The following is a 19,788-nucleotide window of genomic DNA, read 5'->3' as shown; positions in this document are numbered from 1 at the left end:
TTGCTTCTTAGATCCCCACACAATCAAGTTTGGACCAATGTAGACACAATAACCACTAGTGGATCTATGAGTAACTCGACAACCAGCGTGGTCAGCATCATTGTAGACCACTAAAGAGAGATTTTTGGTGAGGAAGTGAACACTAACCCCAAACCAATCGTGCCCTTAATATACCTCAACCACCTCTTATATGCTAACCACTATTGCATTTTAGGAGCTGCCATAAACTGGCTCAACTTATTTACAGTATAGGCTATATCAGGGCTAGTGTAGGTGAGATATTGAAGTGAGCCAATTAGAGTGCGATACGAACTAGGTTGAGAAAACAGTTCTCCATCATCAGTCAAATAACCATAGGGCTTACAGTCTTGCATTGACGCTTTACACAACAGATCACGCACATACTTGGATTGATTAAGATAAAGACCAGAGTGATCTCTATATGCTTCAAAGCCCAAAAAATAATTCATTGCTCCTAGAGTCTTTAAGGCAAAGGCATGACCAAGATCTGCTATACACCCATGCAAAGCAGCTGAACTGGAGTCAGTAATCAAGATGTCATCAACATAAACCAATATAAACAACACATGATCATCAGCTCGTTTAATAAACAACAAGGCATCAGATACGGATCGAACAAAGCCCCAACAATGAAGTGTTGTCTTCAGCTTAGTGTACTCGGCTTGAGGAGCCTGCTTTAGACCATAAAGCGATTTCCTGAGTGTCATGACCTAAGGAACAATAAAAGAGCATCATGGTAATATGGTTGCAATAGTTTGTCATGAGACTAGGGAGACGTATAATTTTGCGGCCAAGTTTTGTATCGGCTTGGATATTACTTACTTGTATTGCCTTAGTATTTCACTCTCTTATTTGTATTTCCTTTCCAATTGGCTAGTTTGTTATGGCAGAATCTGCTAGGTGTCCATGTGCTAGAATAGGACAAATCAGTTAGTTAGAGTGGGTGTGATATGCTGTGGCAGCACCCATGGTTCAAACTATATAAGCTTGATCCTTCTTCTGTAAAAGGATGCTGATTTTGATATTGAATTCTCAATTCTCTTCCAAGATTTATCCCTAATCTCTCTCTCTCTCGTTTTCTACCATTCTCCATCCATTCTTTCTAATTTCTCCCCCCATTCTTCAATCTCCCCTTTGTACATTCTGTTCTTGATTTTAAATAAATCGGATCCTTCTGATTTCCATTCTAGTCCTAGGCTAAACCCTAGGACCATGACAAGGCGGAGTCAACAATTCGATCGGAAGCCATTAGGATCGCTTTGATACCATGTGAAATTCAAAAACAAGGCAAAATGAACAAGGAGGTTGAGAGAAAATAGAATACAAAATGTATTATTGATCTCAAGAAATAAAACCACCACACACCACAAATAAACAGTTGATCTATTTATATACATAGCTCAAAACACACGAAAAGCAAATCAATATTAACAGAATAACTACTAACAAAAACAAAACTTAGGCTGCCTTAAGTATTTAACTCTTCCACACATACTAGCCTTCTTTAACAAATCCACAACATATTTGGTTTGACTAAGATAAAGACCATCTGTATTCCTGTAGACTTCAAACCCTAGGAAATAGTTGACAGCTTCTAGAGTTTTTAAAGCAAATTGACAATCGAGATCATGAATACAAGCCTTAAGAGTGGCATGACTAGAGTCAGTAAGAAGTATATTGTCTACATAGACAAGCACGAACAACACATAATCAGTTGTTCGTTTTATGAAGAAAGAAGCATCTGCAACTGACTGAACAAAACCCCAGCTAATCAAAGCTTCTTTCAGCTTATTATACCAAGCTTGAGGAGCTTTTTTCAACCCATATAAGGACTTGATCAAACGACAAACATGGGTTGGTTTTGAAACATTCACAAACCCTTCCAGTTGAGCCATATACACTGTCTCAGCTAAATCTCTATTCAAAAATGCATTGTTCACATCCACTTGCTGAATTTCCCAGCCAAAAGACACAGCTAGAGAAAACAAAACCCGAATTGTGGGTGCCTTAACCACTGGACTAAATGTTTCAACATAGTTGATACCTGGGTTTTGAAGAAAACCTTTGGCCACTAGTCGAGCTTTATACTTTAAAACAGACCCATCAGGCTTAAATTTCACCTGGAAAATCCATTTGCTTCCAGTCAGATTCATATCAGCAGCGTAGGGAACCAATTCCCAAGTGTGATTTTTTTGTAAAGCAGTGTATTGGCTTTAACCCATCGTGAGTCTAAAAGAGCCTCACTAACAGATGTTGGTTCAAGTGAGCTCACTAAAGCATAAGGAGAGTTATGAACAAGTTGTCTGGACTTAAATCGAGTAAGCATAGGGTGTATTGATGGGGCAGGAGGAGCTTTATGTTTGGAAATCTTTGGGACAGGTGGAGCAGGAGGTGCAGAAGACAAAGAAGATGATGTGGTGGCAACAGGACTAGAATTGTCTGACGTATTCAAGATTGGAGTTGGAGAAGGAGCAGCTACGAGGCATTGAACAGAAGAAGGTGAGGAAACAATAGGAGAAGAAACAATAGGGTGAAGAAACTCTGTAGTAGGACTGTTAAACTTGGAATTTGTAGACAAGTCAGTAGTCTCATGAGATGAAGAGAAGATAGTTGAATAAGGAAAATCCTATTCATTAAACTGAACATGCTGAGTAGTGTAGACACGACCAGATGGATGTAGACATTTGTAACCAGCTTGAGTAGAACTATATCCAATAAAGATACACTTGGTTGAGTGAAACTCAAACTTATGTTTGTTATAAGGTCGAAGCAAGGGAAAACATGCATAGCCAAAGGGCTTGAGCAGATGATAGTTAGGAGGTTTTTGATATAACAATTCAAAAGGAACTTGAGATTGAACAGATGTAGAAGGTAGAAGATTGATCACATGAACAGTAGTAAGAAAAGCTTCTACCCAAAACTTTAGAGGCATTTTAGCACGAGCTAATAGTGTCAACCCCCTTTTAGCTATATGCCTATGCTTTCTTTCAGCAATCCCATTTTGTTGATGAGTGTGAGGGCATCTAAACCTAGGTTGAATACCATTGTTATGTAGATAGGGTAGATAGGCACGGTATTCCCCCCCATTATCGGTTTGCAAAGCTTGAAGCTTGGTTTGAAATTGATTTTCTGCCAGTTTATGAAAGGTAGTAAACACTGACAAGACATCTGATTTGAGTTTTAAAGGATATAACCAAGTGTATCTCGTATAAGCATTAACAAAAATGATGTAATATCGAAAACCTTCCATAGACAACATAGGTGCTAGTCTTCAGAGATCAGAATACACAAGCTGTAGGGGACGAATTGCAGCAATCTCATGGGAAGAAAAAGGAAGTTGATGCAATTTACCTATTTTCCTATTTTGCAAGAATCACAAAAAGACAAACTGGAAGATGAACAAGAAATTCCAATTTTATTCAATACTTTTTGTAGTACATTCAAAGAAGGATGACCCAACTTATTATGCCAATCTTGGCAACTACTAGTGTTTTGAGCTACACAAACATCCTTTGACAGTTCATGAACAAATGAAAACTGTCATTTGCATGCTCTGGTAGTATTGCACGAATTAGATGAAGTAACAGCTAAAGGCATAGAAATTGGCTCTAGGGAGTGGGTTGGAGTGCTGATTGCAGCGAAACAAGATGTTGGAACTAGCCGATAGAGCCCATCCTTAAGAAGTCCCCGTAGAAGAACTGCCCTGAATTCTTTGTCCTTAATAAAACAAACAATAGAATGAAATTCAGCCACCACATTATGATCTCTAGTGAGTTGAGAAATGCTAAGGAGATTTTTATGTATACTTGGAACATGAAGAACATTAGGTATACAAAGAAATAAATTTGAAGTAGTATTTAATATGCTTGAACCAACATGAGTAAGGTGAGTGAAGTGACAGATTATTCAGGCTCGAAGTAATGTGATTTGTGGTTCCTGAGTCCACAAACCAGGCTGGATTAGAAAGAGATGATTGAGGAGGAAGAAACTGAGAGGTTTGTGGAGAAATAAACTATTATGGAGAATCATGAAACTGTGAGCCTGTCACTGATCCATTCTCATTAGTGTAGGCTCTATTAGAATCACTAAAGGTTGCCATGTAAGCACCTTAATCAAATTGATTTCCAGTATTAAAATTTCCAGTAGGTCTACCATTAGTCTGATTGTGTACTCGAGTAAAATTGCGGTCAAATCGGTAATAGCACTTATCCACATAATGTCCTGGTTTGCCACACAATTGACAATAGAATTTTCTGTTTGAAGACCTGCCTCGACCTTTACTTCCTCTAAACCCTGAACCTCCTCCTTACTGTGTATATCTTCCTCGACTATAGCCAAAATTTCCATTACTTTGATGTGAAGCCACATTAACATTCATATTAGATGACATCGACTCAAATTGCAGAGATGATTGAGGCACATTCTTAGCAACCAATCTTTGTTCATGCATAAGCAACAAATATTGAACCTTCTCCAGATCTATATCATCCATCTGACATTTTATCAAGCTTACGACAGTATTATAATCTTGATCTAAACCGTTTAGAAGAAGCAATTCATTATCACTTAAAGGCTCTCCTATAGCTGCTAGAGAATGACCTATAGTCTTAATCTTCAAGACATACTCGTTAATTGACAAATTCTTTTTTTTAACAGACCTCAGCTATTTTTTTAACTGAAAGGACTTGGCAATAGTTTGTCTAGCATATAATTTTTCAAGATAGAGCCATACTTCGACAGATGATTCGCATCGAATCACCTGAGCCAACACTTCTTCAGTAATTGTTGTGAACAGCCATTTGAGAAGCAACTGATCAGATCGAAGCCAACTCATATATTCTGAATTCACCTCAGAATTCAACGCTAAATTACCACACGTGGAGTCAGTTACGTATTTTGGAGGAGGAGAAGATTTGTTCAAGAACGAAATGAGGTCGAAGGCTCGGACTGTGGCTAAGATCTGAGCCTTCCAAAAAATATGATTCTTCGAATCGAGCTTCAGCAGAATGAAATTGAAGGATTTAGATACAACTGCGAAATTGAATTGAGACATGGACGGAACATTTGATGTAGATCGAACAGGAGGAGAGGTAGAGGAGGAATGATTCTCGTGAATAGACGCCATTAGCAGGCTATTGGCTCTGATACCATGTAAGAAGTAAACCCTAGGGCATAGAGTCTTAAAGATCGAAGACAGAGAGAGAGAGAGAGAGAAAACTTATGTGCTGAAGTTTATTTTCTGTAAAAGACAACCTACAGAATACATTACATAAGCTGTATATATATAACTTTATAACCGAAAGAAGATGCTCCCGCCTCAAATACAAACTAACACAACTGAAACATAAAACAGAACAAAACAGAAATAAACCATAATAAAATGCTATCTGAACATCACATTCTCTTCAACAGATTCTCCTTGCTGTTTTTCTTTACACATCATTCCAGATTCCATCCCTTTCTCTTAGCATCAGCTAATTTTATGTCCTATTGGTAGAGTTTTCACTACATAGGTAAGAACCCTAGCTTTAGAAGACCTAGGCATACCTATTCCACAACTCTACTCCATCTAACCTTTCATACCAGAAGCAATTTCCAGCAAGCTCATATGTGCTTGGGAATTTCTTAGGAACACATCATCTCCACTAGGTACACTTCACCTAGCTCCACCATGGGACAGGGCCTAGATAGATCCCCCCTAGATCCTAGAAACTGATCTCTAATGGGATTTTGACATATACAAGGTCTGTTTTGGAGACTTCTACATTTGGTAACCTTACCAAACTACATGGTTCCTATTCCCTTATACACCTGTAAACTTTTCCCTCCCCTAATATCCCTAGCCTTAGATACCTTTTCTTAGTCCTTGCTCAACATGTGAGCTATCCTCAACAAATGACACCGCCTAACTTATACTAGGCTATCCTTAGTGGCTATAGCCTATCCACATAAAAAAATGCCAGCCTGCACCACATAAATTCCATTCTTGAGGGTTGCTTCCATCTCTATAAGAGATCCTTGTGCAACTTCTTAGGACTCCAATTCTCTTCTATAGGAGAAAACCCTTTCTATCTAATTCTCCTAGGGAAATTAGGTTTATGATTAAACGGGGATAAATTTACAGTTTCTAAAATTTGGAACAACTCCACCATGCATCCTAATTTCTCTACCATCTCCAATTCCCTTGACCTTAATTTGTTGCCTAGACAAACCATTTCCCCCTCCACCATGTCTCTAGGGGTAAGTTACCCATTTCCTATGAGAAGTATACCCTAACCTAGGACCTATGCTACTTTTCTTGCATACCTAGAAAAAACTATAGGACATCCGCATTCTCATAGCCAAAGCCACACATGGTGCTTGAGCATTTGGGACTGGTTCTTTCTTGGGATTCTTTCTTCCTATTTGGGCAGTTCTTCTTCATATGCCCTTCTTCATGGCAATGAAAACATTTAACCACATTCTTGCCACTCCTAGACTTAGACCGAGACCTACCATTTAACCTAGGGTCTCCTTTTTCTATTCTAGTGTTCACTGCCAAAGCTTCTATGGCAGATTTTTGGGACTCTACCTTGTGTTGTAAATCCTTGGAATTCAAAGCTCCTATCACATCATCTAGGGTCAGCTTATCTCTTGCATGTTTCAAGATATCTACAAAGGTCTCATATGACTTAGGAAGAGAGTGCAATAAAACCAAAGTCTTATCCTCATCTTCATACCTAATATTTATATTCTCAAGATCCAAACACAGTTTATTAAAACGGTCTATATGGTCTTGCAATCTTTGACCTTCACTCATCTTGAAAGAGAAAAATTGTGTTTTCAAATACAACCGGTTAGAGAGGGTTTTAGTCATGTAGAATGCATTTAACCTATTCCAAAGCTCCTCCGCGGTTGTCATCTTTGAGACCTCCTGCAAGACTTTGTCTCCTAGGCTTAGAATAAGGGTGTTAAAGGCTCTTTTGTCGGTTTCTTTCCTCCTATCCCTGATTTCCTTTTTTTGGACTTTAGTTAGGGTTTCAGGCATAGGCTTTTCAGCCTCTCATGCTTCCTCTAGCCCAAGATTTCCCAAAAGAGCTCTCATCTTCATCTTCCATAGGCCAAAATCATTTTGGCTATCAAATTTCTCAACATCATACTGTGCAGCAGAGGCTATAAAAGCCATTCTTGCGGGTATATGATGAAATTCTAAGTTCTTGATGAGAGACCTAGCTCTGATACCAATTTGTTATAAATTGGGAGCACTGACAGCCTTTAAACACACCCAATAAACCAATCAAACACCCCTCAAAACACTCACAGCTCACCGGCCAACACTACACAGCACCAACATGTAATAAAAACAGAATTTAAACAAGAACAAAACAAGAAAGAAATACGCAAACCACATGAGGAGACAAAATTTTATCCTGGTTCATGTCAATTGAATTGGCACTACATCTAGCCTTGAAACCACCACTGAGCAGCCTTTTTTATTGATGAAAACAGTATAAGACTTCCCTCTTTCTCTCTCCCACGATACAAGCTTTTCAAGAATGAACAAGCCTATTCTATTTCAGAACTTTCTCACTCTCTTGGCTCTCGTGAAAACAGAAAGAGACTATATGATGATCTCTCTCTTAGCCCCTCTACCCTATTTATAGAAAATAGTAGTGTTCAAAAATGCGCTAGGCGCTAGTCGGGCGCCAGGTTGGGACCTAGCGCCTAGGGCGCCTAGGCGGGGCTTAGGCGATGACTAGGAAAAATGATTGTTATGGTTGTTTTTTTTTTTCCTAATGAACTATCTAATGAACTGGTATTAATGTATTGTAGATAACATCAAGCTTGTTGCCACCGCAAGCAGCAACGCAAGCTTGCTGCCTGTTGCGCCTAGGCCCAAGCTTGCGTTGGCAGCAACGCAAGCTTGCTGTTGGTTGCGCCTAGGCCCAAGCTTGCGTTGGCAGCAATGCAAGCTTGCTGTTGCAACAAACAGCAAGTTGCTGCAGTGAGCAGCATGCATAGCGGAGGAAGATGAGATCGAAGGCAGAGGAAGATGGATACATACCGGCCAAGAGACGAGATCGACGGCGGCGGCGAACGATCAAGAGACGAGATCGGCGGCGAGAGAGAGAGATAGAGGCAACTTGCGAAGAACGACCAGAGAGAGGAAGGGAAAGGGGAAATAGAGAAAGGGAAGGGGGAAATAGATCGCCCCAGGCCGCGTGTGACCCAGGCGGTTAGGCGCCGCCTCGGCCGTCTTGGTAGTGCCGTGGCCCGATTAATCGGACCCGGCCCCTAAGGTGCCGACCAGCCTTTCTTCGCTGCGGCCAGTGGTTGCCTAATGCCTAGGCGGCCGCCTAGGCCTAATTTTCGAACACTGGAAAATAGTGTGATATTTCCTAGGGCCGGTTATGACATTACCGATTTTGCCCTCGACTAATAAATAATATTACAATAGAGCCACCCGCCTATCAACTAACCCATAACCGCATACAAAACACTGCATATTAACCTATCACTAACTCGAGACAATCTTCAACATCTTTCATCTAACATTTTTTTCAAATACCACTCCCCTATGGTAATACTTATTAACTTGAAGATTTGTTCCTCTAAATAATGGAATATAGATGTGGGATGTGTTGTGAAATTTTGTGGAGCACTCAAATCAAATAATGCCAAACCGGGGCAACTCTAGCTGTATGAAATCATGATTTGGTTTGACAGTCTTGAAATGGCTCCAAATTTGGTTGGTTATTGGAAATGGCAAAACAAACAATTTACTGGCTGCTCTGTGAATATATTTATTTTGACTAAATTCTACTATTTGGCCTTAGGATTAGGAATTTGTTGTTTTTGACGAAAGTATTTCTGGTACATATTTGAGGTGAAACCAAATTTGACTGGTTTTTTTTTTTTGAATGTTTTTGTTAAATTTTTCATAATTAAGTTTATGTCAAAATTTCTACCTTTGGTCCTTGTCCCTATATATATATATGTGCATTTCATTTGGCAAGTTGAAAAACCTTGTATTCTTATATATAATAATAATATATTATATTATATTTTAAAAATTGGTTTTGGGTGGGTGGGGGTGGCAGATTGGGTTTACCAAGCAGAGGCTTTAGATAATTGGCTAAAAACCATCTAACCAACCCTAGAGTTTCTTGTCTTGATTTTGTAGGGTCCCTGTTTCTGAAATCCCCTAAATGCCACTTGCCTACACAAGAAAGAAACCAGGAAATTAGGTTTATTATCTCGGTCATATGAACGTGGTCACTGATGACATTATTTTTCACAAGCACCGGGAACCTGCCCCTAATTGATAACATTGAACGTTGGGCTTTTCTTGCTTGTATGCCTAGCCCCTAGTATCTCTCCCTACTCTTGCATGCATGTACATACAATTGAAATTAAATCTGGAATATGTATTTGTAGAAAAGAGGAAGGTGCTACTGTTATACCTAAACAATGGGTCTGTTTGATATGATTTGTTATTAGTTTCAATGGGCCATGGATAATGACTGTTTCATCTCTTTGAACTGCTCTTTACTGTCTTCTTATTATGCTATTGTCCTTCAGTTTCATTCTATGATTTCGTTTTTTTTTTATTTTTTATTTCTTTAATTTGTTTTTTTTTTCCCGTTGAGTAGTATTCCTTTGTCATTTGATGTTGCGGTATGCATCTGACTAAACTTTTACTTCAATTTACAATTACTTGTGAATTTCAATTTCAATGCTTTTCTTTGCTTGCTTTTTTTTCTTGATTTATAGTGGAAAGGGGAGAGGTGGTCAAGTAAACAAAATTGTGGAGATCCAAGGTTTAGAAATTTATTGCAGCACTTTCCAAGGAACTCTTGACTTGATGAGAGTGGACATTGTGGGAGACCCAAAACTTTGGGGCAATGCAGCTTTTGAAGGCCATAAATATGTCTATCTTTTAGCTCCAGTTGATGCATCCATCTCTTTGTTGGTAAGGAAGTTTGATAAGAGTCATCAACATCTCTAACTATAATTTTCATAAAGTTTCTAACGAGGAGAGATTTTTGTTTAGTGTTTGTTAAAATGTTTATAGAGAAATAGTTATTGCTTTGGATATGGGTTTTAATATTTTTATTGGAATTCATTTTTTTATTTACAGATTTGATTAAATTTCTTATACTCTATTTTTTTTTCCCATTCCATTTGGGAGGGGAAGTATAGTTTTATATATCAAATCATATTTTTTGGTTTAGTGCTTTGTATGATTGATGTTAAGTACATCACTAGTTGCTTTTTGAGGATATGAAGAAATATTAAAGTTGAAATATTAGGGGGGCAGTTTGATTTTGTTGCTAGTTTTCATATGTTTTTGTTCAATTTTTGTGTTAAGAATTTCATCAACATAACACTGAATGAATATAACTTAACGGACAGCTAGAAATGACTGCAGAGCAGACTCCAGAAAGTGGATAAAGGCTTGGTATGTTGTTCACATCGATCAAACTTTGTGTCCAATATGTCTTTCCTTCAATAATGAGATCACCAATCAATTAAGCATTCAACATGGATTAACCTATTTTATTGGGCTGACAGTTCCTTAGGGTTGGTAACATGGATCCTTCCATAAATCAACTTGTTGGATCCCATCTTATTCTAGAAGCACCTTTTCAAATCACCACACTGCAAGCCAACATCCCTTTCCATGTGTTCTTCATTGGCAATTGAAAGAACGCTCATTTTTCTGCAATATTTAGCTCTCATAACTTCTGCCCACATTATATGCAATCCTCTTGTATGGATTCATGAAAATTTGCCATCCTAATTTTGCAGCCGGAGCTTTATTTACTGAATCAAATTTCTTGATACCTAAGGCATTCAAATGGAAAATTTTGTCCCGTTAGTTGTTCTGAACTAGGAGTCAATAGTCTTCTCTATCCTTCTGTTGACCGAGTTAATAAACATGGCAGTGTGATGTGAACTGAGGGTGTGAAAAGTTGATCAACAAGAGAGAAGAAGAAATTTGGAGTGAGGGAAGAAGGAGAAGACGAAATGCCCCCCTGGGGGGTGGGGGGGAGATACCATGACAGAAAGATTGTGTGTTTTTGACGTCAATCAAAACATGGGTTTTTTTTTCCATGGTCATCCTACTATAAATCAAATATTAGAACTCTACTCCAATTGTGCTGCCAAAAATATTGGAAAATAAAATGTAAGCCTAATCTAATTTGTTTTGAATTGATGCTCTTTTATCCTTCTCCCAGAATATTCCTTCCTCATTGATCCCGTTTTGAATCCAAGCTGTTTAACCCGGTTAATAAACATGGCAAACCCAAGGCATTCCATGACTCTAAGAACAATGCACCATTCCATTGTAGCTTAAGCTTTGGCCATGTCATTCATAATGGCCATTAATGCTCCACTACCCTTTTTCCTATCAATGATTTCTTGTGCTGATACAGTGTTGTCTCCAATAAATCTTCCTAGGATAATTGCTGTTGCACCCTACTTAGATAGGTGACTGGCTGTGAGCCAAGTGCCTGGCCATGGAACAGGAAAGCCTAGTCAATCTTATGGGACTATCATGAAACAAAATATATTATCTTAATGACTTATCTACCATTAAGGTATGTCAAACTTTCATGAATATCTTTTCACTGAACTTCCATAATTAAATTCTCCATTTTTTGTTTGTTTTAGATGTTTTTGTATCTGAATAGTTGCAAAGCCTCTTATGTTTTTATTTTTTGTTTTCGTTTTGTTTTGTTTCTTTGAATAAGATATCCCCTTCCCTTCTGTACTTAATCTTTTCATGAATTTATTCCTTGGATTGATTTTTGCCTGATTTGTTTATGTTACTATTTCTAGTTTTCCCATGTAGGTAAGCAGATCAGGAAAACATGAAAGTGATACTCCAGAGTATTCTATCAATGCCGAGTTAAAAGGATTGGTTGGTTTAGCATTGTGAATTCATTTTTCCGGAATATTTTATTCCTTTTAAGTTTGATGATTTCCAAGATAATGGGTAATTTTTTTTATTTTTTATTTGCAATGCATCTCTTTTAGGTGGTGTCTTTGAATGAGGTTCAGTTGCAACGCATCCTGACTCTATGGGATCATTTATGCATTTGTCAACTGAGGGAGAAGTAAGTTAAATACTAGGTTGTCATAATACATTATTATTGGTTTCCTTTTTATTCAGTCACTGCCCATTACTATTTCGTACAATCAGCACTTATCATATTTAAAATTATTACCTCTTCATGATAACAAATTTTAAGCTTCAATCCATAACAACATAGGCATTATGTTATTATATGGAATTAAGTTATACTCATGACTAGTTTTGAAAAGTGATAAAAAATATAAATAATACTAAAAGCACCAATAGGATCTTTGAAGAATGTGAGCACTGGAAGTAAGAGAAAAGGCCACCAGAAAAAAGCCTACAGTTTTCATACCTCCTTGCCCTCTTATCAATAACAACAACAATTACAAGCCTTAATCCCACTAGGTGGGGCAGGCTACATGAATTCTATAACCCCCCAGCCATAACTATCGTAGGCCTTATTTCTGTATAAGGCTACTATATTTTATGTCTTGTCTAAGGGTTTCCAACCAACTTTTCTTTTGTCTTCCTCTCCATCTTTTGCTACAAATTTTATCCAATTCATTCGCTCACCTCATAGGTGCTTCTATTGGTCCATCTTCATTGTGACTCCCACATCTTATCTTCTACAGGTACCAATCTAACCTTATTATGTATAATCTTATCTCTTATTTTATCCCCATATAATCTCATCTCTTATTTTATCCCTTTTTGTATGGATTTACTTCTACCATAATATTCTTATTTTAGTTAAGCTCATATTTTGGACATTTTGGTGCTTTAACTACCTGATAACATGCAACAAAGATGATCTTATAGCTATTGATAAGACTTTCCTTTTAGCCTTAAAGGGTTTTTACTATTGCATAAAATGCTAGATACACTTCACTTTAACCATCCTGCTTTAATTCTTTGAGTAATATCCTCCATAATCTCTCTCATTTTGAACAATTGATCTATGATATCCAAACTGATATTTTTTTGAGGTAACTTAATCTCTAAGTATCACAATAACATGTACACTTTTATTTCTTTGCTGAACTTACATTCCATGTACTCAGTTTTTGGTGTATGTGACCTAAAACCTTGGAATTCTAAGGTGTTTCTCCATAATTAAAATTTATTATTCACGCCTTTATTTGTCTTTTCCAGCAAGATATGTATCATTTGCAAATAATATACACCAAGACACTTCTTGGATGTGCTTTGCACAAAAGGAGAGATTTAAGTGCTCAATGCTGATGCTTGATGTAATCCAATTGTAAATGGGAAAGGCCTAGTATCTTCTCCACAAGTTGGAATTCACGTTTTTTCTGGATGATACTTGTTAATAACCTGTATATAAGCAATCTGAACTCTTTTCTTCTTTGGAACCTTCCACAATACTTGTTTGGCTCTATCATAGGCTCTTTCCAATTCTATAAATACTAAAATCTTTTTATCCTTGGACCTTTACTTGTCTCAGACTGTCAGTAAGTAGATAGATTCTGTTGTTGACTTAACAGGAATAAACCAAATTGGTTTTCAGGGACCTTAGTTTCTCTGCTTAAAGCCTTAAACTTTATCTCAATTATCCTTTCCTAAAGTTTCATAGTGTGGCTCATTAGCTTGGTCTCTCTATAATTTTCACAACTTTGAACATAATTTATAAATAGGCACTAAACTGATCTTTCTCCACTTGTTTGACATCCTTTCTGAATTAAGGATCACTTTAGATGATTTTGTTAATCAGAAAATGCCCTATTCTCCCGTGCATTTTCATGCTTCTATCAGGATATTATTGGCTACAACTGTTTTATTATTTTCCTTTCGATTGCTTGCTTTTTTTCTTTTGAATAAAGCATCCATGAAACATGTAATTTCTATCCTCTTTAGAGTTACTAAGGTGCCCCAACATAAAACTTGTTTCTCTGCCGTCATTGAATAATTTCGAGAAGTTTTGCTTCTATCTTTGTTCGATTGCTCCATCATTTTCTAGTTTATTTTGTTTTTTTTCTTTTATGCATTTCTCAAATGTCTTGTTTGAAGTCCTTACCTTTGCAAGTGGATTAAAAGATTTGCTGCGAAGATGATGCCTTGTATCCATGTGATAAATTTTTGTAGTGGCTTAAATTTTTGGGTTCTGATTATTAGATTGCAACTATACAATGACATCCAAGACTAATGGTGTAATTGTTTATAAACTTGTTTTTATACCCTTGATTGACCTGATTCTCATCATCTGACTTGGCCATGGAATTATTATGAGGTCTTCAAGTGCTGGTTTTCTGGTCATTCTTCTTTTAAGAGGGGTCTTGATAATATGGAAGGGATGAGGGTGGTAAAGAAAAGCTTAACAATTTTGGCGTGCATTTTAAGAAGCTTTTAGTTTTCCTTATAATTGATTCAATCCAAGAGATAATTTCTCATGCTGTCTCCCCTCTCTCTTTCTGTCTGTCTGTTTTGTTTTCCTTCCTCCTTTTTCTCTGTTTATTGCTTGTGGTTACTTCTGTTTATATTTGGATGAGGTCTCAGCCATTTTTGGCTCATGAGTGTGGAACATCAGTACTTCTGCAACTTTAGATAGCGCTAATTCTGTTTTACTGATCTGGATTTTATAGGTATGGACGTTTTCGTCCCTGGAATAATCCTTTATCAATAGAAAAGGGTTGGCAAACAAGGTGGTGGCAGTATGCCCAACAATCTATTCTCTCTGATGTTAGAAAAAAGTTAAAGAAAACGTCTTGGAAGTATCTTGGTGAAAGATTGTAAGTTTAGTGTTTTATGAGAAATTGCTGTTTTCGAATGTTCTGGAATTTCAACAAGTAACTGTTTCCTTATCTTGGTACTTACAAATTGCAGTAGGTTTGGGCTTCGTTAATTTTCTGAACAAAAATCTGATGGGACCTGTGTTCAGTTATTTTCTCGATCTTTTCCTTTCACTTGTATAGTTGATTTCATGAATGTGATGTATGTTATATGCATTTTATTTTGTTTGAGTGCTATTTACATATTTCAACTACATTCATGAGGTGCACTGGTAGGAGATATCCTTTTACAGTTTGAAGTGTGACTATATACCACAAATCTTCCTAGGCATCTGCCAGAATTGTAAGTGTAGGAGGGGAACTCTACTATTTGCAGACTTGATATCAAGTCTAGGAATGTACTGAAAGAGAACATGAGAACCTGTAGCTCAGGTTAATATATTGGGCATAATTGACTATAATGTATTAGAATATTGAAGACGAGGCTTTGTATAATGTTTTGTGAGTTTTTGCCTAAGTTGTATCCTCTTAACTTGCAATTTCAAATGTTATCTATGGCAGAAACCGTCGCCGCAAGTATGTGAGATTCTACAAGACTAAGTTAAAGTGTCTCCGTGAGGAACAGGTGATGAGCTTTTGCAATAATGTCATGGCAGTCACTGTTGCATGTTTGATCCTTTAAATTTTCTGCTAAAAAAAATTGTAGTTTTTATTTATATAAATGTCAGCTTATAGTTTCTTGGGTGTACTTGCAAAATTAAGTTAAAAAACTTCTAGTATGCCTACTAATTTAATGACATCTTGTCCTGATTCAGCCTAATGGGGATTAGGGTTAAGTTTTGCATATCCTAGCTCCATTGTGATAAAATTGGCAAGTACTGTGGAATATTGCTAGCGTTTTGAATCTTTTGATGCTATCATTGAGTTGGCTTTATTCTAGCTCATGCTTATGTTTCTTGGGCTGTTTATAACAAGATCAAGCAGTTATTGAAACCGATGTTTTCCCTGTTTGTTTGTGGCTTTGCATTCTAACGAACAGATTTTTAAGCATAACCGCTGGTAAATATTTGTGTGAATTTTGAACCAGTGGGGAGTCTTGTACCTTTGGGAAGCCCTTTTGGATATTTCTTTGCTTATCGGCTGATCAGCTTTATCCTTGAAAATCTGTTTTAGGATTTTATGTGGTAATTGTTCCACATTTCCATATGTTGATGCATTCCACCTCGGCTATAATTTTTCTCTATACTATCTGATTGAAGCTTGAGATTCAGCGGACATTGGCTTTTTCTGAAGCAACAACTTGATTTTGTTTCTGATAGTGTAGATATATTGGTTTTTACTTCTTAGCTGACTGGAATGCATTCTCTTGTCTAGTTCAGGTTTTCTTGGGGTTGTTTGTATTAGGTAGGGTTGTTGTATTGCTGCTTCTAGTGGCCTTGGCTTTATGCATTAATATAATATAATCTAACCTTTGTTTTTTTTTTTTTTCTAAAAAAAAAAAGAAGTTTCTAGCTTTTATGGTGGAATCCTTATAGAACAGAAAATTATGATTTGTGATGCATGACATGTAATATTGCATTTTAATAGGTTGCTTTTTACTAGTGAACAATTGATTTATTTAGCGTTTAAGTTGCAGCATAAGTGGCTGAGGGGAAAGAATCAAGAATTTAAGCTTGCGAAACATCCATATTTGGCACATCTCTTGGGGGCCATTTGACATAAGTTTCAACTTTCTGTTTTAGTTTTGATGTTTGTATCTTTGCTTCATATTCAAAATTTTGAAAATAAAAAGAAACATAATATTTCAATACTAATTTCTGTTTTCATTTGGGATCGATGTGAAATTACTTTCAATGTTCTCTTTTTAGTTTGATTCTTATGTGGTGTCCCATCTCCATCAGAGGGTATCCCATGCTGTTAATTTACATTGGTATAGGTTAGCGTGGTTGTGACCTACCACATAACATGGTTTAACTTGGTCACAAAGCCTGAGGCTTGTCACAGGTTGTGAAGATTCCATTTTGCATTTGTGTAGAACCTCTGCTTTGGAAGTGTATTTCTTCTTATGCTTAGTTCCTTAGGGTCAATAATTGATGTGATAAGTCAAATCTTCTTCCTAGCCTCTCAACTATGCACAGTGAACCTACAGTCTACTATCGCATCCTCTCAGTTGATCCATTAGACAGTCATCTTTGACAATAGCTAACTGCCCTAGCCACCACCCAACCTTTCTTTGTTTCTATTTTTCACAGTCGACTTATCAGTTGACTGTCATGCCCACGGTTGACTTCTAGCCAATTGATCCTTCCTTCTTTATTTTGGATACACTTAACTTATTCCACAACCAAGCTTATTCTTGAAAAATAGAAACAACTTTCTGTTTGATCAAAACCTAACTTCCTCATCATAAACTCCGAGTAAGAGCAAAATACGTCATAATCAACATTTTATAACACACGCTGATCTTTGACACAACAAGAGTCACCGAGTGCATGTCTCAAAAATACATACATAATGCAGGACAAATCTTCCTACCTCATCTAGCCCCAAGCTGGGCATCCTCACTATCCCTTGGATGGTCTGGAATGTAAAATACCATGCATGAGAACACAATCATGCAAAGTGATCATTAACCACACATTTGATGCTGACATTCCCTAACCTTGACTTTTTCTCCGTCATTGAATGCACTTCCTTCTAGGTTCAAGCCCCCTTTCATGTTATTCACCTGGCCTAAAGGCCCACACAGTTTAACTCTTTCATCCATTTCCATTCCACCCCGCTTTCCCAAACACATTGTTAAGCTCCACTTCTCTGGCCTCCAAGAGGAAACTTGATGTGAGGACCTAAGGAACTAGCATGTCTGTCTGCAGCTACTAAACAACAATATTGGAAATGTTTTTTTTATATAGTGTTCTCATAGGCTATGTATGCATGTTACTACCAATAGATTGATCTCAAATGAGGCCTGTAAAATCTTGAATATGGTCTAGGGAGCTGAAATGAGCCCTTGTTGCATGTACATGTGGGAAGTCTACATTTCTTGAAGATATAAAGAATCATTTTCCAAAAATTGCCTTTTATGGTTTGGCAGTAAATTTTATGATCTATTATGCTACCAATTGTGAATTTGGTCCTACTCCAAGCACTAGTTTACAATATGCATGCTTTCTAATTTTAAACCATATACTATGAAGTTTACTCCGGGAACCATCCACTTTTACATATATTATTGATATCTGAATGATCTCTTATTACTTTTGATCTCCTTCCCTTGCCTGATCTGACGGGTGGTAATTCTTAGATTACCAAAGCTTTTAATTTGTATAGTCTCTTTATGAACCAGTTCTTTATTTGATACCCTTAATAATTGGAAGTTTGTTATTTTTCTGACATTGTAATGTTTTGATCCTATTCTATTGTCTCTACCAGGTTATTGATGATGCCATTCTTCGGGAGTTGGAGCAAATGGAAAAGGAAACTGACATAGAGGATATCTTAAACTATAGGTCTACTGCTGAAACTGAGTTACAGGTATCACTGGTGCTTAAGAATAACTGGCAAAGATTCATCAATCTATGATTTAACATTATACATAATTAACTTCTTGTAGTTAATCATTGTTGCTCATCTTCTAGCTTCAAGTTCATCTTGTACAATTCACAATTTAACTTACATCAACTGCCATTTTCTCCCTATAACCAATTATCTTAGTTAACTAAAATTAGATCCAACTTATTATTCCTTTCTAATTATATGACTGCAGGAGTTTCTACTGACTACAAACTCAAGCTTGGGAGTGATTGGTACCAGCACTAGTGTAGAAAAGTCGCTTATTGACGAGCGTTCCTTTAGCAAGCCTCGTGGGTGGTTGAACTGGCTGTCACGTGGCATGCTTGGGGCTGGAGGAACTGATGATTCGAGCCAATTCTCTGGTGTTATTTCAGATGAAGTTATCAAGGTGTGTGTACTACAATTAGTTGCCGTTGACTGTGCTCTCTAAAGGGTAATTAAGATTTTTCCTTGTACAGGATATTTATGAGGCAACAAAGTTCCAACCTGTGCCTTCACCTGATGGGACTTTTGTTGGGGATGATATTGTCGTTTTCTCTGAAATCAAGTTTCACATTCATGAAGCCTCAGCAACACTATGTAGCACGTATTGTTTCCTATCTCATTAGTGTATGAGTAAATTGATGGTGATATTATCTGTGCATATTATGAGACATGGCAGGCCCATTTATACTTCTTACCAGTAGTAAGATCAAAATATCATGTTCTCCTTAGAAAATGGGTGAGCATTTTTATTTCATTGAAAGCGGACCCAAAACATTTGTTGAAAATGAAAATTTCAATGTCTTCACTAACCCATATCAAAACACATAGAAACTCACCAAAAGCACTCCAAAATGGTCAATTGTATACCCCTGAAAAATATCTAATGAGCCACTTCTGAAGACTGATCATCAATGTTACTTAATCTTGTTTAAAAAAAAATGAAAATAAAACCCTAACTTTGATTACCTTGAGGACCCTAAACCCTATACACCAATTGACCTTCTTCTATCTTTGTTTCAGTTATGATAGTTATATGTATATATATCTATAATACTATAAACCTTTTCTATGTGGCAGTTTATGAATGGGGTAAATTACACTGGGCACCCCTATGGTTTGGCAAGAAGACACGGGCATCCCCTGACATATTAGAAATGATAGGGGCCTCCCTTGTCATTATTTTGTTACGTAAATTGACTATTTTGCCCCATTTTTTAAACTTTCATATCTCCTCTCTTTCTATCTCCTCTCCCTCTCTCTCCCCCTCACATGGCAATGGGGTTCTTCTTCTCCAGCAATGGTGTGAACTCCATACTAACAAAAAAAAAGAAAAAAAAAAAAAAAAACTCCATCTCGTGCTCTATCTATATCTCTTTGAACCCCAACAATAGGTTT

The 19,788-nt window shown here is 37.0% G+C and overlaps 1 protein-coding gene across 8 annotated transcripts in view; it reads left to right on the top strand.

Moving 5' to 3' along the window:
• The window catches only part of LOC127808127 (uncharacterized), a 146,683-nt gene that overhangs the window by 48,969 nt on the left and 77,926 nt on the right, over nt 1–19,788 (top strand). For 7 of the 8 annotated variants that reach the window (XR_008024873.1, XM_052346513.1, XM_052346516.1 and 4 more), the window contains 8 exons: nt 9,775–9,973; nt 11,861–11,929; nt 12,046–12,125; nt 14,689–14,835; nt 15,397–15,460; nt 18,268–18,369; nt 18,602–18,796; nt 18,867–18,994. Coding sequence is in view for 6 of the 8 variants with exons in the window: in XM_052346513.1 (XP_052202473.1) it covers nt 9,775–9,973; nt 11,861–11,929; nt 12,046–12,125; nt 14,689–14,835; nt 15,397–15,460; nt 18,268–18,369; nt 18,602–18,796; nt 18,867–18,994 (984 nt within the window). In the remaining 2 variants the exon portion in view is untranslated. Of the gene's footprint in view, nt 1–9,774; nt 9,974–11,860; nt 11,930–12,045; nt 12,126–14,688; nt 14,836–15,396; nt 15,461–18,267; nt 18,370–18,601; nt 18,797–18,866; nt 18,995–19,788 lie in introns of those variants that run through there. The other variant, XM_052346519.1, reaches the window with a different exon arrangement.

This window comes from Diospyros lotus, chromosome 8 (genome assembly GCF_014633365.1).
Source record: "Diospyros lotus cultivar Yz01 chromosome 8, ASM1463336v1, whole genome shotgun sequence".
Classification (NCBI taxonomy): Eukaryota; Viridiplantae; Streptophyta; class Magnoliopsida; order Ericales; family Ebenaceae; genus Diospyros; species Diospyros lotus.
This window is presented reverse-complemented; position numbering and strand designations above follow the sequence as displayed.